Genomic DNA, 19168 nt, shown 5'->3' on the forward strand with positions numbered 1-19168 from the left:
GGACCTCCCTTCTGTGGAATGCTGCTGGGGAGCCCTGTCCTCTGGAACTGCACCCCACGACCTCAGGCAGGAGCCCCGCGGCTCAGGCTGGCTCTCCCAGGGAGCTGCGTTTCTGCGCCTATTCCTTGCGGACTCACAAGAAGCTGGCCAGTCCGGAGCACTGCACCGGGGCTGCAGAGCTGCCTGCGCGGCTCCAGGGCTTGGTAGCAGCACCGCTCCCAGCCTCACCCCCTGGAGGAGGAGGACTGTGCTGACCACACCCGGATCCACAGCTGTGCTCACATGGACAGCACCGGTTTTCTTTCCCCTCATGCCTCTTTCTCACGTGTCCTTTCTCAGATCACCCCTTTATTTTTGAAGCCCTGTGAAGGCACGGCTGTCTTCTTAATCACAGATGTTCAAGGACTCTTCCACAGGCAGAGGAAAAAGAGTCAGAAAACCACATTTGCTGATTCAAGCAAACTGCCAGTGGACAGAGGAGTCACAGAGATTCAAGATGAAAAAGAGCTTTAGATAAACGAGTTCAATTATGCTAACTTCCTGGTAGCAGAAAGGAGTGACTGATGTCACATAGCGGGAACAGGATGCTGGCTCCCAGTTAAAAATTATAAAAATCCTATTTACAGTCCAAAGAAGTCACTGCAATATCCTCATAACATATAAAAATTTGACAAATAGAAAACAGATCTAAATAATTATCTTCTCATCCAACACTATCTTACCAGTCACATCTGACTTTGTTGTTGTTCATAAAGCAAATACAGCCCCTGCTACCAGCACATATGGGCTTCCCTGGTGGCTGAGATGGGAAAGAATCTACCTGCAACGCAGGAGACCTGGGTTCTGTCCTTGAGTCAGGAATATCCTCTGGAGAAGGAAATGGCAGCCCACTCCAGTATTCTTGCCTGGAGAATCCCATGGACAGAGGGGCCTGGGGGCTGTATACAGTCCATGGGCTAGAGAGATGGACTGACTAAACGACTAACAGTTCCACACATTTCATCACTAAATTCATATAACCCACAAATTCAAACACTGTTAGGACCAGCGTGACTAAGTCCTCAGGTCCTAGGGAGAGGACGTCTGGATAATCAGCATGAAGCACAGGGCCTGAGCTTGCTCAGAGCTCAGCCAATGTCAGCTGCAAAGACAGTGGAGTTCAGACAAGCAAATGCTTCAGGAGCACTTCTGGGCAGGAACCAAGACAAAATTAATGTCATTTTTGAGAAAAGCTAATCATATTGGTAAATAGCAGGGTATTAAATTATAAATGCCTAACACTTTACCATTGCAGGCTCTCCCAGGAAAACAGGAAGTTGGTTGATTTTACCATCATTCAAGTGTTTTGCCAGTATCTAAAACAGCAAAAAGAAGTAAGTTGATCAACTGGTATACAAGTATACATACATAGAACTTTCAGTGTCAAAATATACTAGACATGTGGCGTGACATGTGTTAAGTCCAAAGCAGATTAAATAAGGACAGTCTTAAGAAAGTAGCAACCACCTATTTAGGAAAGGCTTTCTTAACCAATATAATGAGTTTAAGAAGATACAGATGTATTCCTAACTGTGTGAATGTGTGTGCTTCATGTGTTTACATGTACAGAGGCGTGTAGATGTGCTTATGTACATTCAGGTACACGCATGTGCAGATATGGGCTTCCCTGGTGGCTCAGACAGGAAAGAGTCTGCCCGCCATGCAGGAGACCCAGGTTCAATATCTGGGTCAGGAGGAGCCCCTGGAGAAGGGAATGGCAACCCACTCCAGTGTTCTTGCCTGGAGAAGTCCATGGACAGACAATAGTCTATAGTCCATGAAGTCACAAAGAGTCGGACAGGACTGAGCGACTAACACATACTCACATGTGCGTATATATGTATGTGTGTGTGTCTTTATGCACAGTTTGTGTATATGTGTGTATGTGTATATATGTGTTTATATAAGTTTATATATGTGTTTATGTATATGTGCAAACACTGTATATGGTGTGCTTATACGTATATACATGTGTGTACATGTATGTTATGGCCTTTCCATAACTTTAGAAACTAGGTTAATAATTAGCCTGAAAGCTATACTCAACACTATCATCAGCTTTTTCTTTTTTTCTGCTTATGTTTTTCTGCAATATTTTCCTGCAAGCATATGACTTATGGCTGATTTTTAATTTTATATTTTAATTTTTATTTTAAACAAATACAATGTTCTGCTTGTCTCAAGATATCTTAGAAGTTTACTTACTTCATCGAAGGTAGTATAAAGAGCTGTTGACTTTAGAAAAGGGAAGAAAAGAAATAATTAAAGCAAAATACAAGTAGTGTAACATTATTCAAAGCAGGAAACAATTCTAGTGTAGGGCCACAAATATGAAGCCTTCTTTTGTAAATAAAACTTCATCTAGCAACCCTTTGGGAAGGATGTTGCTGACTACATAAATATGATACACAAGGCATGAAGATACAGTGATCCTGGCGCACGAGCCGCCTAAGACTATCACCCTCACACGTACAGCAATTCAGGTGCGTCTGACACCACAATCCCACAACTTCACAAATCACTACTCACACACACAGAGCACCTCTACTGATGACTGGTATCTGTGTGCAAGTGCGCACAATCGAGTATTTTCTCCAACAAGCATCCGGTGCCTTTCACGCTTCTTGAGTAACTGGTGCAGAGTTCACAGATGTGGCTCGGGGCCAGACTGCCTTGACGTTCCAATCCCAACTTCAGCACCTTCTGCACATGAAACCCTGAGCACCTTCACACACCCTTCTCCGCTAAACCAGAAGTGAGGAATGCCCATCTCAAAGGCTTCTGGGGAAGCCAGCACAATTTTACACATAGTGTGTCAAAACCAGTATTGTGAGGAGGCTGAGCACCCAAGAAACATGTTGCACTTATTAATGCTCATTAACAGACTTTCATTTTAATATTTATTATCACATATTCTTCAACATGTATTGCTGTGAAGATAGCTCTAAAGCCCATATACTCCCAAACCTGTTCTGCTGATGCTAAAATCTCTCCTGAGCTCCATTCTAAGTATTCAACTGCCTACTAAATATCCCCACCATTTCCTCAAAGACTTAACTTTTCACTCATCTCCATAAATGATGGAAATAAACTTCTATCTTGTTTTACAGAATTGGTATAAATACCTTCTCTTGCACCCCTAATACACATAAGCTTCTAAAAAGTCACAAAGTCTCACTCATCTTCACAGCCTCCAATGACTCTGAAGAGATCTTATGCCATAAAATAATCATAGAATTTGCAGATGCAGTTTATAGTTTTACAAAGTATTTTCATTTGTATATCACCTTATAAGTGAACTGTATGAACATTATTTTTAGTACAAAGTTAAAAGCACATTGTATTTCCTTCCTGACCACTTGCCCAGTCCCCATCTCTATGAGAGAGAAGCTTCATCTAACTTATTTCATCTGTTTGATGACTGTCATTTATAACTTTATTGCTACTTCTGTCTCGGTTGTTTGGAAAAGGTATATGGATTCATTACATATTCTAATGTACTATCTATAGATTATAAGATAAAGTCAAGCATGTATTTGCTGATACTTTTTAAGTTGACCGGTCTTTATCCTTAGAAATGTCTTAAAAGTAGCTTTCCCTGGTGGCTCAGATGGTTAAGAAATTGTCTGCAATGCAGGAGACCTGGGTTCAATCCCTGGGGCGGGAAGATCCCCTGGAGAAGGAAATGGCAACCCACTCCAGTATTCTTGCCTGGAGAATTCCATGGACAGACGAGCCAGCAGGCTGCAGCTCGTGGGGTCATCAACAGTCAGATACGACTGAGTGACTATCACTCACTCATCAGTAAACTGGTATTAGGTTTATTCTGGCTAAAATTTAAGATATTATTTGATAAACTATCCTCTGCAGAAATAGTCACCGTATCTACTTGTGCAGTGAAACGACAACTAATTAACCAAATTCATGAACCATCGAGCCATGCACTGAGTGGCCAGGACACCATGAAGTCAATTCTACGAACACCTGAATGAGAGCTGACCCTGGGGCTCCAGCTCTTTCCACTGGAAGGCCAGGCTTCACTCCATAACACTGGACTGGGCAGAGCCCAGTGAAAGACACTGGGTGTGGCATCAACAGACCCAAGTATGGACATCCCAGTCCCCAGGGCTGCACCAGAGACCTCTACAAAAATGCAGTGCAGAACCACCTCCAGATAAGACAGAAACAGAATACAGAGGAAAGCAGTGTTAGGTCTGAGTAGACAAGGCTCTGCGAGGTCACCCCTGTGGCCGCAAGTGGCCAGGCAGGGAACAGCGGGCAAGGAAGAAGAAAGGTATGCATGTCCAGGAACTGGCAAGGAGTCTAAATGATGCTGGTGAAATCAGGTGGAGACTAAAGTGGAGAAAGGCTGGGGCCAGACTCTGAGATCCTTTAAATCAGAAACGTGAGCAGTGCAATCAGGCACTGGAAGTCATAAAAGGCTTTTAAGCAGACGGGTTCATAGAAGACACAGGAATACTCATAAACTTAGCAAATAATCAGTGGCAGCGTGAGAATGGATGAGAGGAGGAGGAGAAGCACGAAGACTTGTGAGAGACAAGTTCAGGTGAGCGAGGTGCGAGCCAGTGAAGCCAAGCGGGGTCAGCCAGGGGCGGGGCCACCAGCAGGGCGATGCGCGGGAGGGTGGGGGGCAGGCGGAGCGCAGGCGGCACTGAAGCTGGGCACGGAGCCACGGAGAGGACGGAGCCCGGTCTGACTCTCTCGTGACCCGCGGACTGCAGCACACCAAGCCTCCCTGTCCATCATCAACTCCCGGAGCTTTCTCAAACTCACGTCCATCGAGTATGTGATGCCATCCAATCGTCTCATCCTCTGCCGTCCCCTTCTCCTCCCACCTTCAATCTTTCCCAGCATCAAGGTCTTTTCACATCAGTCAGTTCTTCACATCAGGTGGCCAAAGTATTGGAGTTTCAGCTCAGCATCAGTCCTTCCAATGAATATTCAGGACTGATCTCCTTTAGGATGGACTGGTTGGATCTCCTTGCCGTCCAAGGGACTCTCAAGAGTCTTCTCCAACACCACAGTTCAAAAGCATCAATTCTTCGTGGCTCAGCCTTCTTTATGGTCCAACTCTCACATCCATACATGACTACTGAAAAAATCATAACTCTGACTAGACAGACCTTTGTCAGCTAAGTAATGTCTCTGCTTTTTAATAGGCTGTCAATGTTGGTCATAGCTTTTGTTCCAAGGAGCAAGTGTCTTTTAATTTCAGGGCTGCAGTCACCATCTGCAGTGATTTTGGAGCCCAAGAAAATGAAGTCCGTCACTGTTCCATTGTTTCCTTATCTATTTGCCATGAAGTGATGGGACCAGATGCCATGATCTTAGTTTCTTGCACATCAGAAGATGGCGGAGTAGAAGGACGTGAGCTCATTTTCTCCTTCGAGAACTCCAAAATTGCAGCTCACTGCTGAACCACCATCAACAGGAGAACATTGGATCCCACCAAAAACACATACCCACGTCCAAGAACAAAGGAGAAGCCCCAACAAGACAGTAGGAGGGGCAAAATCACATTTAGAATAAGGATAGTAAGGAATATCAGAGAACAAATTTGTGGAAGAAAAAAAATTGCCTTTATTGAAGTAAAGTAAATCTGGATGCTGGGGAAATCTCCTATGAGCAGAGCCAACAAACAGGTGTAAACCTAACACAGGAGATCAAAGAACTGTGAGTTAGAAACAATGCCTTGAAGACGGCTAGAACTTAATGCTCTAAATCACCCTCTTAGCACTGCTTTAACTGCATCAACAACTTGTGCCATGTGGGGCTTTCATTTTCATTAGTTTTGGAGTATTTTGATTGGTGTTGCTCCCACAGAGGTAACAGCTTCAGGCACTGGATTATATGAGCTCTCCCAGGGGATGCATATAAGGAGGAGTAGAGGGTTGAAGACAGGATTTTTTGAGGAATGCCTATTTAAGGACATCACCAGATGGTCAACCGAAATCAGATTGATTATATTCTTTGCAGCCAAAGATGGAGAAGCTCTATACAGTCAGCAAAAACAAGACCAAGAGCTGACTGTGGCTCAGATCATGAACTCCTTATTGCCAAATTCAGACTTAAACTGAAGAAAGTAGGGAAAACCACTAGAGCATTCAGGTATGAGCTAAATCAAATCCCTTATGACCACACAGTGGAAGTGAGAAATAGATTTAAGGGCCTAGATCTGATAGACAGAGAGCCTGATGAACTATGGGCGGAGGTTTGTGACACTGTACAGGAGACAGGGATCAAGACCATCCCCATGGAAAAGAAATGCAAAAAGGCAAAATGGTTGTCTGAGGAGCCTCACAAATAGCTGTGAAAAGAAGAGAAGCAAAAAACAAAGGAGAAAAGGAAAGATATTCCCATTTGAATGCAGAGTTCGAAAGAATAGCCAGGAGAGATAAGAAAGCCTTCCTCAGCGATCAATGCAAAGAAATAGAGGAAAACAACAGAATGGGAAAGACTAGAGATCTCTTCAAGAAAATCAGAGATATCAAGGGAACATTTCAGGCAAAGAGGGGTTCGATAAAGAACAGAAATGATATGGACCTAACGGAGCAGAAGATGTTAAGAAGAGGTGGCAAGAATACACAGAAGAACTGTACAAAAAAGATCTTCACGAGCCAGATAATCACAATGGTGTGATCACTCACCTAGAGCAAGACATCCTGGAATGTGAAGTCAAGTGGGCCTTAGAAAGCATCACTACAAACAAAGCTAGTGGATGTGATGGAATTCTAGTTGAGCTATTTCAAATCCTGAAAGATGATGCTGTGAAAGTGCTGCACTCAATATGCCAGCAAATTTGGAAAACTCAGCAGTGGCCACAGGACTGGAAAAAGTCAGTTTTCATTCCAGTCCCTAAGAAAGGCAATCCCAAAGAATGTTCAAACTACTGCACAATTGCACTCATCTCACACACTAGTAAAACAATGCTCAAAATTCTCCAAGCCAGGCTTCAGCAATACGTGAACGGAGAGCTTCCAGATGTTCAAGGTGGTTTTAGAAAAGACAGAGGAACCAGAGATCAAATTGCCAATATCTGCTGGATCATTGAGAAAGCAAGAGAGTTCCAGAAAAACATTTATTTCTGCTTTATTGACTACGCCAAAGCCTTTGACTGCGTGGATCACAATAAACTGTGGAAAATTCTGAAAGAGATGGGAATACCAGACCACCTGACCTGCCTCTTGAGAAACCTGTATGCAGGTCAGGAAGCAACAGTTAGAACTGGACATGGAACAACAGACTGGTTCCAAATAGGAAAAGGAGTAAGTCAAGGCTGTGTACTGTCACCCTGCTTATTTAACTTATATGCAGAGTACATCATGAGAAACGCTGGGCTGGAAGAAGCACAAGCTGGAATCAAGATTGCTGGGAGAAATATCAATAACCTCAGATATACAGATGACACCACCCTTATGGCAAAGAGTGAAGAGGAACTGAATAGACTCTTGATGAAAGTGAAAGAAGAGAGTGAAAAAGTTGGCTTAAAGCTTAACATTCAGAAAACTAAGATCATGGCATCTGGTCCCATCACCTCATGGGAAATAGATGGGGAGACAGTGGAAACAGTGGCTGACTTTATTTTTTTGGGCTCCAAAATCACTGTGGATGGTGACTGCAGTGATGTAATTAAAAGACGCTTACTCCTTGGAAGGAAAGTTATGACCAACCTAGATAGCATATTAAAAAGCAGAGACATTACTTTGCCAACAAAGGTCTGTCTGGTCAAGGCTATAGTTTTTACAGTGGTCATGTATGGATGTGAGAGTTGGACTGTGAAGAAAGCTGAGCGCCGAAGAATTTATGCTTTTGAACTGTGGTGTTGGAGAAGACTCTTGAGAGTCCCTTGGACTGCAAGGATATCCAACCAGTCCATCCTAAAGGAGATCAGTCCTGGGTGTTCATTGGAAGGACTGATGCTGAAGCTGAAACTCCAATACTTTGGCCACCTGATGTGAAGAGCTGCCTCATTGGAAAAGACCCTGATGCTGGGAGGGATTGGGGGCAGGAGGAGAAGGGGACGACAGAGGATGAAATGGCTGGATGGCATCACCGACTCGATGGGCATGAGTTTGAGTAAACTCCGGGAGTTTGTGATGGACAGGGAGGTCTGGCGTGCTGCAATTCATGGGGTCGCAGAGAGTCGGACACGACTGAGCGGCTGAACTGAACTGAACTGATTTAAGGGGCAAAAAGAGGACGATGAGCTAGGAAGAAACAAGAGCACCAGGTACGACAGACACCTGTGCTCGCCCAGGATGTGTGCTCCCCCTTCCCCTGCCTAGTGGACTCTCCCATAGCCCACTGGGACATGGCCACTCAAAGGCATCTCTAAGCCCCACCGGCAGCTCTGCCAAAAGGCAGCAGTCTCTTCCGAGAAGGCAAGCTGCAGACCAGCCATGCCCACCTCGTGGGGTTACAACAGCACAGCAGTAACTGTGGCTTCAGAGAGAGCATGAGCATCAGCCGCTTTCATGATATCGTTGATGACATAAAAAACGACTTAGAATTTTTTCCCATTTTTATCCCGCCCAGTCGTGTCTGACTCTTTGCAACCTCATGGACTATACAGTCCATGCAATTCTCCAAGCCAGAATACTGGAGTAGGTAGCTTTGCCATTTTCCAGGGGATCTTCCCAACCCAGGCCTCCCACACTGCAGTCAGATTCTTTACGAGCTGAGCCACAAGGGAAGAATCACAGATAAACAGAAGTCTTACAAAATCAAAATAGGAAACCACAAAAAATGATAGTCAAGCCTTCCAAAGAAAGTTCTTACAAGAAAATTCATTTAACAATAAACAAAAACAAGATAGTAAAAGCTTTAATTACGGACAGAAAACTGTCGATACAGCAGCAACCACCACCAACCACTAGAGCATGTGTACCTCAGCAGTTAGAAGTCTCTTTGGACATTCGTTAACTTCAGCAAAAACCTTCCTAAGTCCAGTCTCTAGCTGCACCAACAGCAATATGGCACAGTCAGCAAACCTGTGAAATTGAATGAAATCAGTAAAACTTCATGTCCTAAAGGTAAACTCTGGCACCAACACCATAATAAGCGTGCTGTTTTCCAGAGGTTACCAACGTGTGTCCAAAGCAGTGAGGGCTGATATTACTCACTAACATGAGAAACAAAAACAGAATCAAGGTCTCACGAGACGAGTGACAATAAAACTGTTTTCTGGTGTTTTAATGTATGATGAGACAGTTTTAGTAGCTGCAGATTAAAATGTCACCAAATACCTGCCAAACTTGTTTCATCTAAAAAGTACTCAGACGCCAGGGTGTCAGTGGGCTCTCACGGTTTCCAGTCAAGTGTCTGCATCAGGACAGAGTAATGGGGAGGGAAGTGGAGCCCACTGACCCCCCAGGGAAATACCCGGGGCCTGCTCCCTGGGGAACAGAGGCAACTGACAGCCTCTGTCCCTCCTGACTCTCTAACACTACACACCGTGTTTCAGTCACAGTAAGAGCTTGAAAAATATTAATAAGTTGCTTCAAAAAAGTAATTATTGCGGCACTCCCTGGTGGCCGAGTGGTTAGGACCCTGGGTTTCCACAGCCGTGGCCCGAGCTCAATCCCTGATCAGGGAACTGGGGTCCTGCAAGGTGTGCAGTGCAGCCAAAATGATTTCTTAATTTCTAAAATAAAAATTAAAATAATTATCATTATTAACTATATAAAACTGTACCAAAAAACAAAAAAAATGTTTAAAACACAATTACAAGATGCCTTTTAATTAATTACAGGAAGATAATTTATGCTCGGGTCGACTCCTGTTTGCTTTTATAGCAACACAGCACGGGAAGCGGAGGCTTCTAGGAAGGCCTGGGCCTGCAGACCACCAGTGCCCAATCTGTAAAGCCACACTGCAGGTACCTGTGAGACTTTAACTTGGTTAATGCAACTTCCCAATACGGCAACATGATTTTCAGTATAAAAGTGGACTTCTTCATCACTTCTTCTAATACTGAAAGCACCTCAGTCGTAACATCTGTAAAATAGCAAATATTTTTAAGCACAATCACACTGATCAACTGAAAAAAGGTGTGAACACACTTAGGGAGTGATGCCACTGGGCCAACCTCTTTAAGAAGATGGACCGTGGGCAACGCGTGCCGTCTAAGAGTAAGGCCACCTGAATGAGGCCAGGCTGTAGGTGACCACAGGCAACCCGTGGGGGCCCAGGGCGACTGCATCAGTGACAGAGGCTGCAACTATGTGAGCAGAGGAGTTCAGGGGCAACTGGCTGGCCACACTGACCAAGAAAATACATCTTCCAAAGATACGGGAAGCAAGAGTGAATCCAAAGGTAAACTCTGGACTTCAGGTGACCATGCTGTGTCCACGTAGGCTCATCCATCTGTGGCAACCGATGTCCCACCTGGTGAGAGATGCTGACAAGGGAGACGGGTGGCTGGGAACCTCTGCACCTCCTTCCTGATTCTGTTGTAAACTTAAAACTGCTCTACAAAAGTAAAGTCTTAAAAGATATATGCTATTGGCAGTCACCAGACTAGCAAAAGATTCCATGATACCAAAAGGCTAAGACCGTTGGGGCCAAGATGCTCTGTACTCTCCCCTCCAGGGTTTTCATTGGCAAAAGCAGACACGGCCTGTCTACTACCAAACAGGAAAAGGGGTGGGCCTGGAGCAAACACAGGGTTTATCTGTTTTCTCGAAGTCCTGTGTCCTCAACCTCATCAATCTGGTAAGACTTCGACATGAAAAAAAAAAACCAAAAGATGATATTTGTTGTTGTTTAGTTGCTAAATCGTGCCCAGCTCTTTGTGACCCCATGGACTGTAGCCCCAGGCTCCTCTGACCATGGGATTTCCCAGGCAAGAATACTGGAGTGGGTTGCCATTTCCTTTTCTGGGGGATCTTCCCAACCCAGGGATTGAACCCTCGTCTCCTGGGTTGGCAGATGGGTTCTTTTCTGCTAGCCATCGGGGAAGTCCAAAGATGACACAGGAAAACACTTATACTACTGGCGCTTCTGGCATCACCATTAAGAGAACAGAGCAAGACAGCAGAGAGGAGAAGGGAATGTGTGTCACAGACTGGCCCAAGCCACACATCTGCACGATAAACTAATTTTATCATTAATACTGATTCATGTCGACTGGTATTATTAATATTGATCAACATTATTAACATTGTTGACCAATAATATTAACACTGATTCACGTAGCTGTGGCTCTGACTCCCAGCGCCAACCCTGGGGGCACCATGGGAAGGGGTGAGGGTTTATGTGGCAAAGTTTAACAGGTTCCTCATGAAACTTTCAAAGGCACGTTGCCCCTGGAGAGTAACTATTCCTCCCATAGAGCTTGAGTGTCAGTGCTGCTTAGTAACATTATAAATATCTTTACAAAGATAGAGTCAAAGAAAAACGTGGTGTGGTACTTGCCAGGAAAAATGATCAAATCCTCCACGCTCGTAAGAGTTACAAAAGGTCGATGTGCCAACGTGAAGTTAGTCTGTTGAAGGTAACCCTTCAGTAGTTGACCCAATCCTACTGTCAACAACACCAACATTGAGCAGTATCTAGTGGGAAATAGCACAGCAATCTGTTAGAAACACAAACCCAGCACATATATAAAAAGCTCTACTTAAAAAAAAAAAAAGTTTAAAATTAAGAAAGCAAAACAGTATCAAACTGCAGAAGATCCCACTAGCTGTGGGGATGAAACTGCAGGGGTCCACAGGACCGGCTACCGCTCAGGAACCGGTGAGCCGAAACCTAGTACCCCGCCCGCCGGGGCTGGGCACGCCACCACTTGGGCCTCTGAGCCAAGTCAGTGAGATCGTAACCCAGTCACCACTGCGGCCATTCGGCCACTGATGTCCGGTTGTGTCTTCAACACCCTGAACCCAAACTGTCTCATTGATCTCAAAATACATGTTTTCTTGATGTGAAACTCAAATAAAGCAAACTTCTCAGCACGTGACGGAAGCGCGCGCCGCGGCACTCACTCGGGCGGAACCTCCGGAGGGGCCGCGAAGCCGTGCCACAGGACGTTGCGGAGGTTGAGTCCACGCGGGGAGCCCACGAAGACCTGCAGCACGTCCATCTGGGAGAGGGGCAGGCCGCGGGGCTGCTGAGCAGCCGGCCCAGCTGCGCGCGGGAGCCTCCCCCGGGGCCCAGGGGACCACGAGCGCGAGCACGGAGGGAGCGCTCCCCGGGCGACCTCTGAGGAGACGCTGCACTCACACTACACCCGCGAGACGCATACAAGCGAGGGGGGGCGGGACCACGCGTGTGGGGCCCCGGAGCCACAGGGGGCGGGAGCCCCCAGGACGCTGCGTCCACGCCGCGCGTGGAGAGGCCTGGTCTGTGGATGAAACACCTCCACAGCAAAGGACAGACTAGGCTCCGCAGCAGGCAGCTGAGCGCCGAGGCGCGGCCTCCTGTCTGACTTGAAGCTCTCGGTTCACCAGCTCCATCCTCCTACCTGTCAACGCAAAGTGAAGACCCTCCCGAATCAAGGATCCCACTTGTCCAACAGCAACACTTACACCTTCCCTGGCATCCCCCGGGTGTGGAGCATCACGCCTCACAGGAGATTCACAACACACGGGAAGCTGCTCAGAGACTAAGAGGACTCACACCCATGTCGTAGGAAAGAGGAGATGAGCCTCCCAGAGACTCGGGAAAGGACTGAAGCTGCTCCATTCATCTGCAGAACGGAGGGAAGCGGGACGGTACTCTGCACGCTGTCACGAGCAGGAACTCACACAGGCGTTTCGACTCAGCACCAGAATGTCTGATAGCCAGTCCTTCCGTGCTACTCCAGGAAGTCCTGGCTCTCACACTAACTTAAAATACTTTTAACATGAACTTTAACGTAACAACACTAATAATTAAATATTACTTGCCTTAAATTTACTATTATTTTAAATTAATTGTTCATACCATCTGGGAAATTACAAGTATATAAGCCAAGGAACTAGGAAAATTACCTGGGAGCCGAAAGGGCTGCGGGTGGACAGAAAGCTCACTGCACAACACAGGCAGAAAACAGAGGACAGAGCAAAACAAGGGATTTAAGAGTTCAGTGAGACTGTAAGCATCCTGTACTTCACTCCACACGCTCCACCAAACCAAACGACCTGAAGCTGACAAGGCGTAAGGAACCACCAGGAAGCGTGGGAAAGCTCCACTGACAACCGTTTCTCAGTGAGCCCGGTCTGTGAACGTCCCGGTGGGCACCACCCTGGCTTGCTTCTTCACCTTGACCTGACTTATTCAGTTGCCGGAAGGTTACTCACTGGTCTTAAAAAATCATGATCACGTGGCCCCGAGAAGATTCAGAAGAAGTACCCATTTTTAAACTGGCATCTAAATTTTTTTTCAACTTAAGTTTCAGAAGCTGCAAAAGGTATACTTTCTCACATATTAAAAATATTGATTTTTTAAATAAAAAATTGTAATATCACTCTTTAAAGGGTTAAAATTTTACTCCTGAATAAGTTAGTATTATATCTTCTAGAATTACTATTATAATACACAATCGATGAGATCAACAGACTTCAAACTGCTCATTTGCCTGGCCCCCAGAGGTTACTATATCAGAGGCTATTCCTCCAGCGTCATTACACCAGAGGCTCCACACATGAGGTCCTCAAATGCGTTCATCACACCAGAGGTTCTTGCACCTGAGGTCATCGCAACTGCTCATCACACCACAGGCTCCACACCTGAGGACATCACACCTGCTCATCACGCCAGAGGCTCTACACATGAGGTCATCAAATGGGTTATCACACCAGAGGCTCCACATCTGCTCATCACACCAGAAGCTCCACACCTGAGGTCATCACACCTGCTCATCACACCAGAAACTCTTACATCAGAGACTCCTACACCTGAGGTCATCACATCAGAGGCTATCATCAAAGCACATTGACCAGGACAAGAGAGAGGTGTGTCTTTGGGCTGGAAGCATGGCAATTTTGGCAGAAAGGGTCTGTGGGAAAGGAAAGTAAGCTTGCATCCCTGAAATAATTAATTTTTCCCTAACATAGCATCAATTTTTGAGAAATAAAAATAGAGCTATCATTGATTGTTTTGGGCCCTTTTTCCTCCATCAGTTTTAACGGGACAAGCTCACCACAGGCTGCCCAAAGACTTGAGCAAGTTCTTCAGATGCGAGCAGATCTCTTAAAAGAAAGGGGCAGTCCTTCCCAATCAGTAAATATACCTGAAATTCAAACAAACTTGTGTAACAACTGTATTACAATGAGCCAAATCACATTAACCAGAATATCACCCACAAAGCAAATGTCTATACAGATGAAGGGAGGAAAGAACTGGAGACACTGATGTTTCTGATCTCACAATCATTCAAAAAGAAAAATATTTCAAAAATCTGTGCCAAGTGATTATACAGGAAAACAATAATTAAAATCTAGAAATGTCAGTGAAACTGGAAAACCATTTCCTGTTCATTCAGACACTTTACACAGCCAACAGTGAAAGAGTCCTCATGCTTACATCACCCAGGGCTCGCTCCAGACACGACGTGAGCTTCATGAGGCTGAGAGAAATACTGGGAGATTCAAGACTTCTCAAGGCATCAAGTATTTCAGGAAATAACTGTTTAGAATAACACACATGTTAGAATTCGTGTTCAATAAGCATTATTTCTCAAAGTCACAATTCTATTAATGAAATTCAAACCTCTAAAGATTTCAATTAGCATATTTTAATGACTGTTTTGGTGTAGGTAAACATTTTTTATATAAATATAACAAGATACAAAGAATCAAGAAAAACGTTTGAATACCTAAGGAGGTTTTGGGAAGTTCTTTAAATGTTTATTAAAAGCAATAAATCTGGCATAACTGTAAACTGGAAAGTCAAATACTTTGACCTAAATATTTTATCTCATTTTGATTACTTCTTAAAAAGATAAATAAGGCAGCTCACCCTGCCATTTAAGGAAGCTACTACACAGGGAGAAGGGAAGGCCCTGCCACTCTGTATGAGGAAAGTCAAAGTACTTTAGAGTTAGATTTTTATAGTTACTTCTGTACTGTAATCACTTCATGTGCCAAGGGAAACGGTTGGTTTGAACCTTGAACTACCCCACCTCCCTTCTGCTGCTGTCAACAAGCCAAGCATCCCTGCCTCGAGTCCCCTGGCCCCAATTGTAAGAGCATCTTATGATCAGTCTGGAAGGTCTTTTTCTTTTTTTGGAGCTGTCCAGTTCTTTTGTCCCGGGACCAGCAGCAGCCATGCACCAAAGCACCTCCCCGAACCCCGATCCTGACACCGCATCCAGAAACTTCCTTTGGGCAAAGGATGTCTCTCAGCTCAGGCTTTGCAAACAGCTCCAACTTTCCCTTGCAACACTCAAGCCTTCTCACAACCCAGGGCCCGGAGGACAGGAGACCCATTTAAAATCAGCAAGGAGCAAAGGCCTCTAAGTGGAATCTGCAGTCCTTCGTTTCTAAGACTTTGTTGTTGTTCAAAAGTCAAACCTCTGGAACACCTGTCCACTGGAGCGCCGGGGCGTATCGCATTTCAAACTGCCCCTCGAGCAGAGACAACAGATGCAGATGGACAGCCTGGCACACAGGGCCCAGCAGCCGCACGCTTTCCCGGTGGTCCAGATCCTGGGCTGCAAGGGTGAGAAAGCAAGTGAGCTCCGCATCGTGTGATGACAACGCCTACATTGCCAAAGTGCTTCAATGACGAAATTTCCACAAAATTGAGAGCCAGTTTAAACTGAACTTAAAACAAAGATACTCATATTGTGGAAAATAAGTTACACATGTGTTTACCTGATTATAAAAGAAAAACTGTCAGAGAGTTTGAAAAATACAGAAAGGTTCAAATAAGACAAAAAATATTTTTAAAATTTCTTTGCCTGTATGTAAACTTGTATATATAATACTTTAACCTGACTTTTTAATGTAACATTATTAGACTAGGAGATTTCCAATGACATTAATTTATAATAATTATTATTATTATTCTGGGACGTATTTATAATATGAATTTTTGCTTTGAGGGTTTTTTCCGTAAGTTCTGGCTGAACATTTACATGGCTCACAACCCAAAAATATAAAAGGGTGGAAGTTTCTCTCCTGCCACCAGTTCTCCTTCTTATGGCAGCTTTCACATTTCAAGAAATGTTATACATTTCTTGAGTGCATTTAGAAATATTCATACATACACAAGCAAATATTACACGTTCCCACTATTGTTTCACTCAACCATATAGCTCAGAGAGATTTCTGGGCCAGAAGGATGGGCCTCCTGACTCTCTTTCACGATTGCATAATGTTCCCTTGCACACATTTTTCATCATTTGACCGACCAATCCTGTAGTGCTTAACATCTGGCTATTTCCAGTTTTCTTTCCTTCTTTCTTTCTCTATTACAAATTGCTGCAAGGAGTAACCTGGCAAAGGCACACCTTCACACCTGTGATTGGACCTGTCTTGTATGTTCCTGGATGGAACTGCTGGGCCAGAGCATGTTTGCTTATAATTTTTACAACTATTTAAAAACATTCCAATCCACATCCCTACTTAAAAAAGGTACAACAATGCCTAGAAGACCTGTAAAATAACTGTATGTGCCACTGGTCATCCCACACCCTTAAGTCATGACTTCTGTCTGCTTCCCTTTTCCACCTGGACTGCAGGCCGAGAGCCCTCGGCCCGCACAGCCTCTGACCCCTCCTCCTCGCCCTCGGCTTCCTTCACTCCCTTGCGCTTCTCTGGTCTCACTCCTTCTCTTTCCACACCGATTCTTTTTCTCTTTGAGTTAAGCCTGTACTATTAATATAACATCTCCTAACCCAAAAAGCGGTGGTCAGAAAGGGAAAGTTTATAGGTTAAGACATTTTACAGAGAACAGTATTGACGGGCATTTGGGCTGCAGGCAAAGTACAAACCTGATTCTGTATAAACCATGCAATCTGTAATTTTCTTCCAGCATACATCACCATTTTGAGTTACAATACTACTGATGTCGCAATTTTCTCTGACTTCAAACCCAAGTTTACAGATCATGTCATACACTGAAGGAGAAAGACAGGTGGCAATTGGCTCCCCAATTAATATCTGAAATATAAAACATAAAACACACTCTTTAACAGAAAATATTAATTTTATAATATATTTAAGTCATAGGAAAACGCTATCATGTCTTAAGTATAGAATATACTCAGGAATAGTTATTGTGTTAACACACTTTCTGGATGTCAGAAGCACTATATGATTAAAACATTGCGATTAAATATCAACTAAAGATTACTTATGCAAATATTTTCAAGTAAATGTTTAAAGATTTTAAGTTAAGTTTATTAAACATAATATTTTTAACATAAGAATTTACAGAAGCTCAAAATACTTTATGGATAGTGCATTATTCCTTTCAGGATTCACAAATTATCCCAAAGTTATCAGAATAAGCATTTTTAAATGAGGGCTGAGAAAAATAGAAAATCAAACTACTAAATGAATTAAACATTACATAATGTTAAAACAGAGCAAAATGCATAATCCTGACTCCCTACATAGTGTAAAAAGCAGCAAACCACGCTGCTTTTTCATAAAAAATTAAATAAAACCAATTTTTCATAATTCTCCTAACATTACACTAAGATCGCCCAATAAATCTACAGAGAGATCATATTCCAGGTCTGAAAAGGACCTGGTGTCTTTATGTGATGTGTTAAGGGGTGTGCATTTTCCAACATTAGTAAGTCTTGGCAGTTCCCTAATTTGGAAGCCAGTTGGCTTCAGTTCCTCCATCCCCATCCGTATCACCCATTATCCTGTCCACTCTTCTTGTCCCCAAAAGCTTCATTCCCACTCTCAGCCTTGAAGTCAACCAATGCTTTCAGGCCCCAGCAACTGAGGTACTCCCTGAGAGATTTGTGTGGAATATTCAGCAATCCTGTGTGACACCCGCTCAGCCAGTCAGCACACTCTCCTTGGAGCACTGCAAGACAGCATGGGAGTAGGCACTGGCCTCTCCTGCCTGCAGCCTGGCAACTTCCTGTGCCTTTCTGGGCACAGAATCTCCACTCCTTTGAGCACTGCCCTGCAGTTGCAGTGCCTCCTGCTGCAGCAGCTGAATCCAGTCTGCAGTCGTTCCAACGCTTGCAGGACCAGCTTCACCCGAGAACAGACACCAGAAACACGCACCATGGATCCGGTGACTTCTCTTCAGAACTCTGCATCCTACTTCCCAGGCTCGTTTATGCAGCTCTGTAGCACAATTTCCTCCGCAGAGACCTGAGTTTCAACCGTGCAGGGACCCTCCTCTAAGTGTCTAAGCTTTAAAATGCCAGCCACTTCCCTCAGCTCCCTCAGTCCTCTGGAGGGACTGCTTCCTGCAGCTGCCGTCTCAACCACACTTGCAGAGATCTCACTTTATCCTTTCATATAACTAGCTAACCATTTTATTCCTAGTTAACGCTTTATATCAAATGATCATAGTGTGAAAACTCCTGTGGTCTGTCTCTGGACAAATACACAAACATAACTCCAAAAGGTTACATTCACATCAAAAGGGACTCCTTGCATTTTTTAAAAGCATTTCAACTCTAAAGGAATAAGCTGAAGTTCTAGAGTGACAGGAGACAGGCAGAAATGATATTTCTGCACAAAAACTCATCTACTCCACTAGTTAAGTGGGCCCTGAATCTCACAACTGAGGTTGTAAGTAAAGTCTCTTTTGGTTGTAGACACTGGACCAACACAATCATCCCTCAGACTCAACCAAACAGTAAGATCCCGGAGCAGAGAGACCAGGTCTTACACAACGTTGTATGCCCAGGACACAGCAGATGCTGGAACATGATAAATGAAAAACAAGAGTTAAATGAATTATTGGCTCCTCCTATCCCCAGTCGGTGGCTCAGAGGGTACAGAATCTGCCTGCAATGCAGGAGACTGGGGTTCAATCACTGGGTTGGGAAGATCCCCTGGAGAAGGGAATGGCAACCCACTCCAGTACTCTTGCCTGGAGAATCCCATGGACAGAAGAGGCTGGTGGGCTACAGTCCATGGGGTTGCAGAGTCCTATGCAACTGGGCAGTTAACACTTTCACCCTGAGTTGAAATGGACCTCTCTAAGG

At 44.4% G+C, this 19168-nt stretch overlaps 1 protein-coding gene across 5 annotated transcripts in view; it reads right to left on the reverse strand.

Annotated features, from left to right (window-relative positions):
- ERMARD (ER membrane associated RNA degradation) overlaps positions 1-19168 on the reverse strand; it is a 31556-nt gene that overhangs the window by 11204 nt on the left and 1184 nt on the right. For 2 of the 5 annotated variants that reach the window (XM_020880601.2, XM_020880597.2), the window contains exons 2-11: positions 16976-17144; positions 15552-15691; positions 14563-14664; positions 14180-14269; positions 12042-12139; positions 11476-11612; positions 9942-10056; positions 8948-9050; positions 2245-2274; positions 1287-1355 (exon numbers count right to left, since the gene is read on the reverse strand). In XM_020880601.2, the coding sequence (XP_020736260.2) occupies positions 1287-1355; positions 2245-2274; positions 8948-9050; positions 9942-10056; positions 11476-11612; positions 12042-12139; positions 14180-14269; positions 14563-14664; positions 15552-15691; positions 16976-17144 (1053 nt within the window). Of the gene's footprint in view, positions 1-1286; positions 1356-2244; positions 2275-8947; positions 9051-9941; positions 10057-11475; positions 11613-12041; positions 12140-14179; positions 14270-14562; positions 14665-15551; positions 15692-16975; positions 17145-19168 lie in introns of those variants that run through there. The other 3 variants (XM_020880600.2, XM_020880598.2, XM_020880599.2) reach the window with 3 other exon arrangements.

Source organism: Odocoileus virginianus, chromosome 34 (assembly GCF_023699985.2).
Source record: "Odocoileus virginianus isolate 20LAN1187 ecotype Illinois chromosome 34, Ovbor_1.2, whole genome shotgun sequence".
Taxonomy (NCBI): domain Eukaryota; kingdom Metazoa; phylum Chordata; class Mammalia; order Artiodactyla; family Cervidae; genus Odocoileus; species Odocoileus virginianus.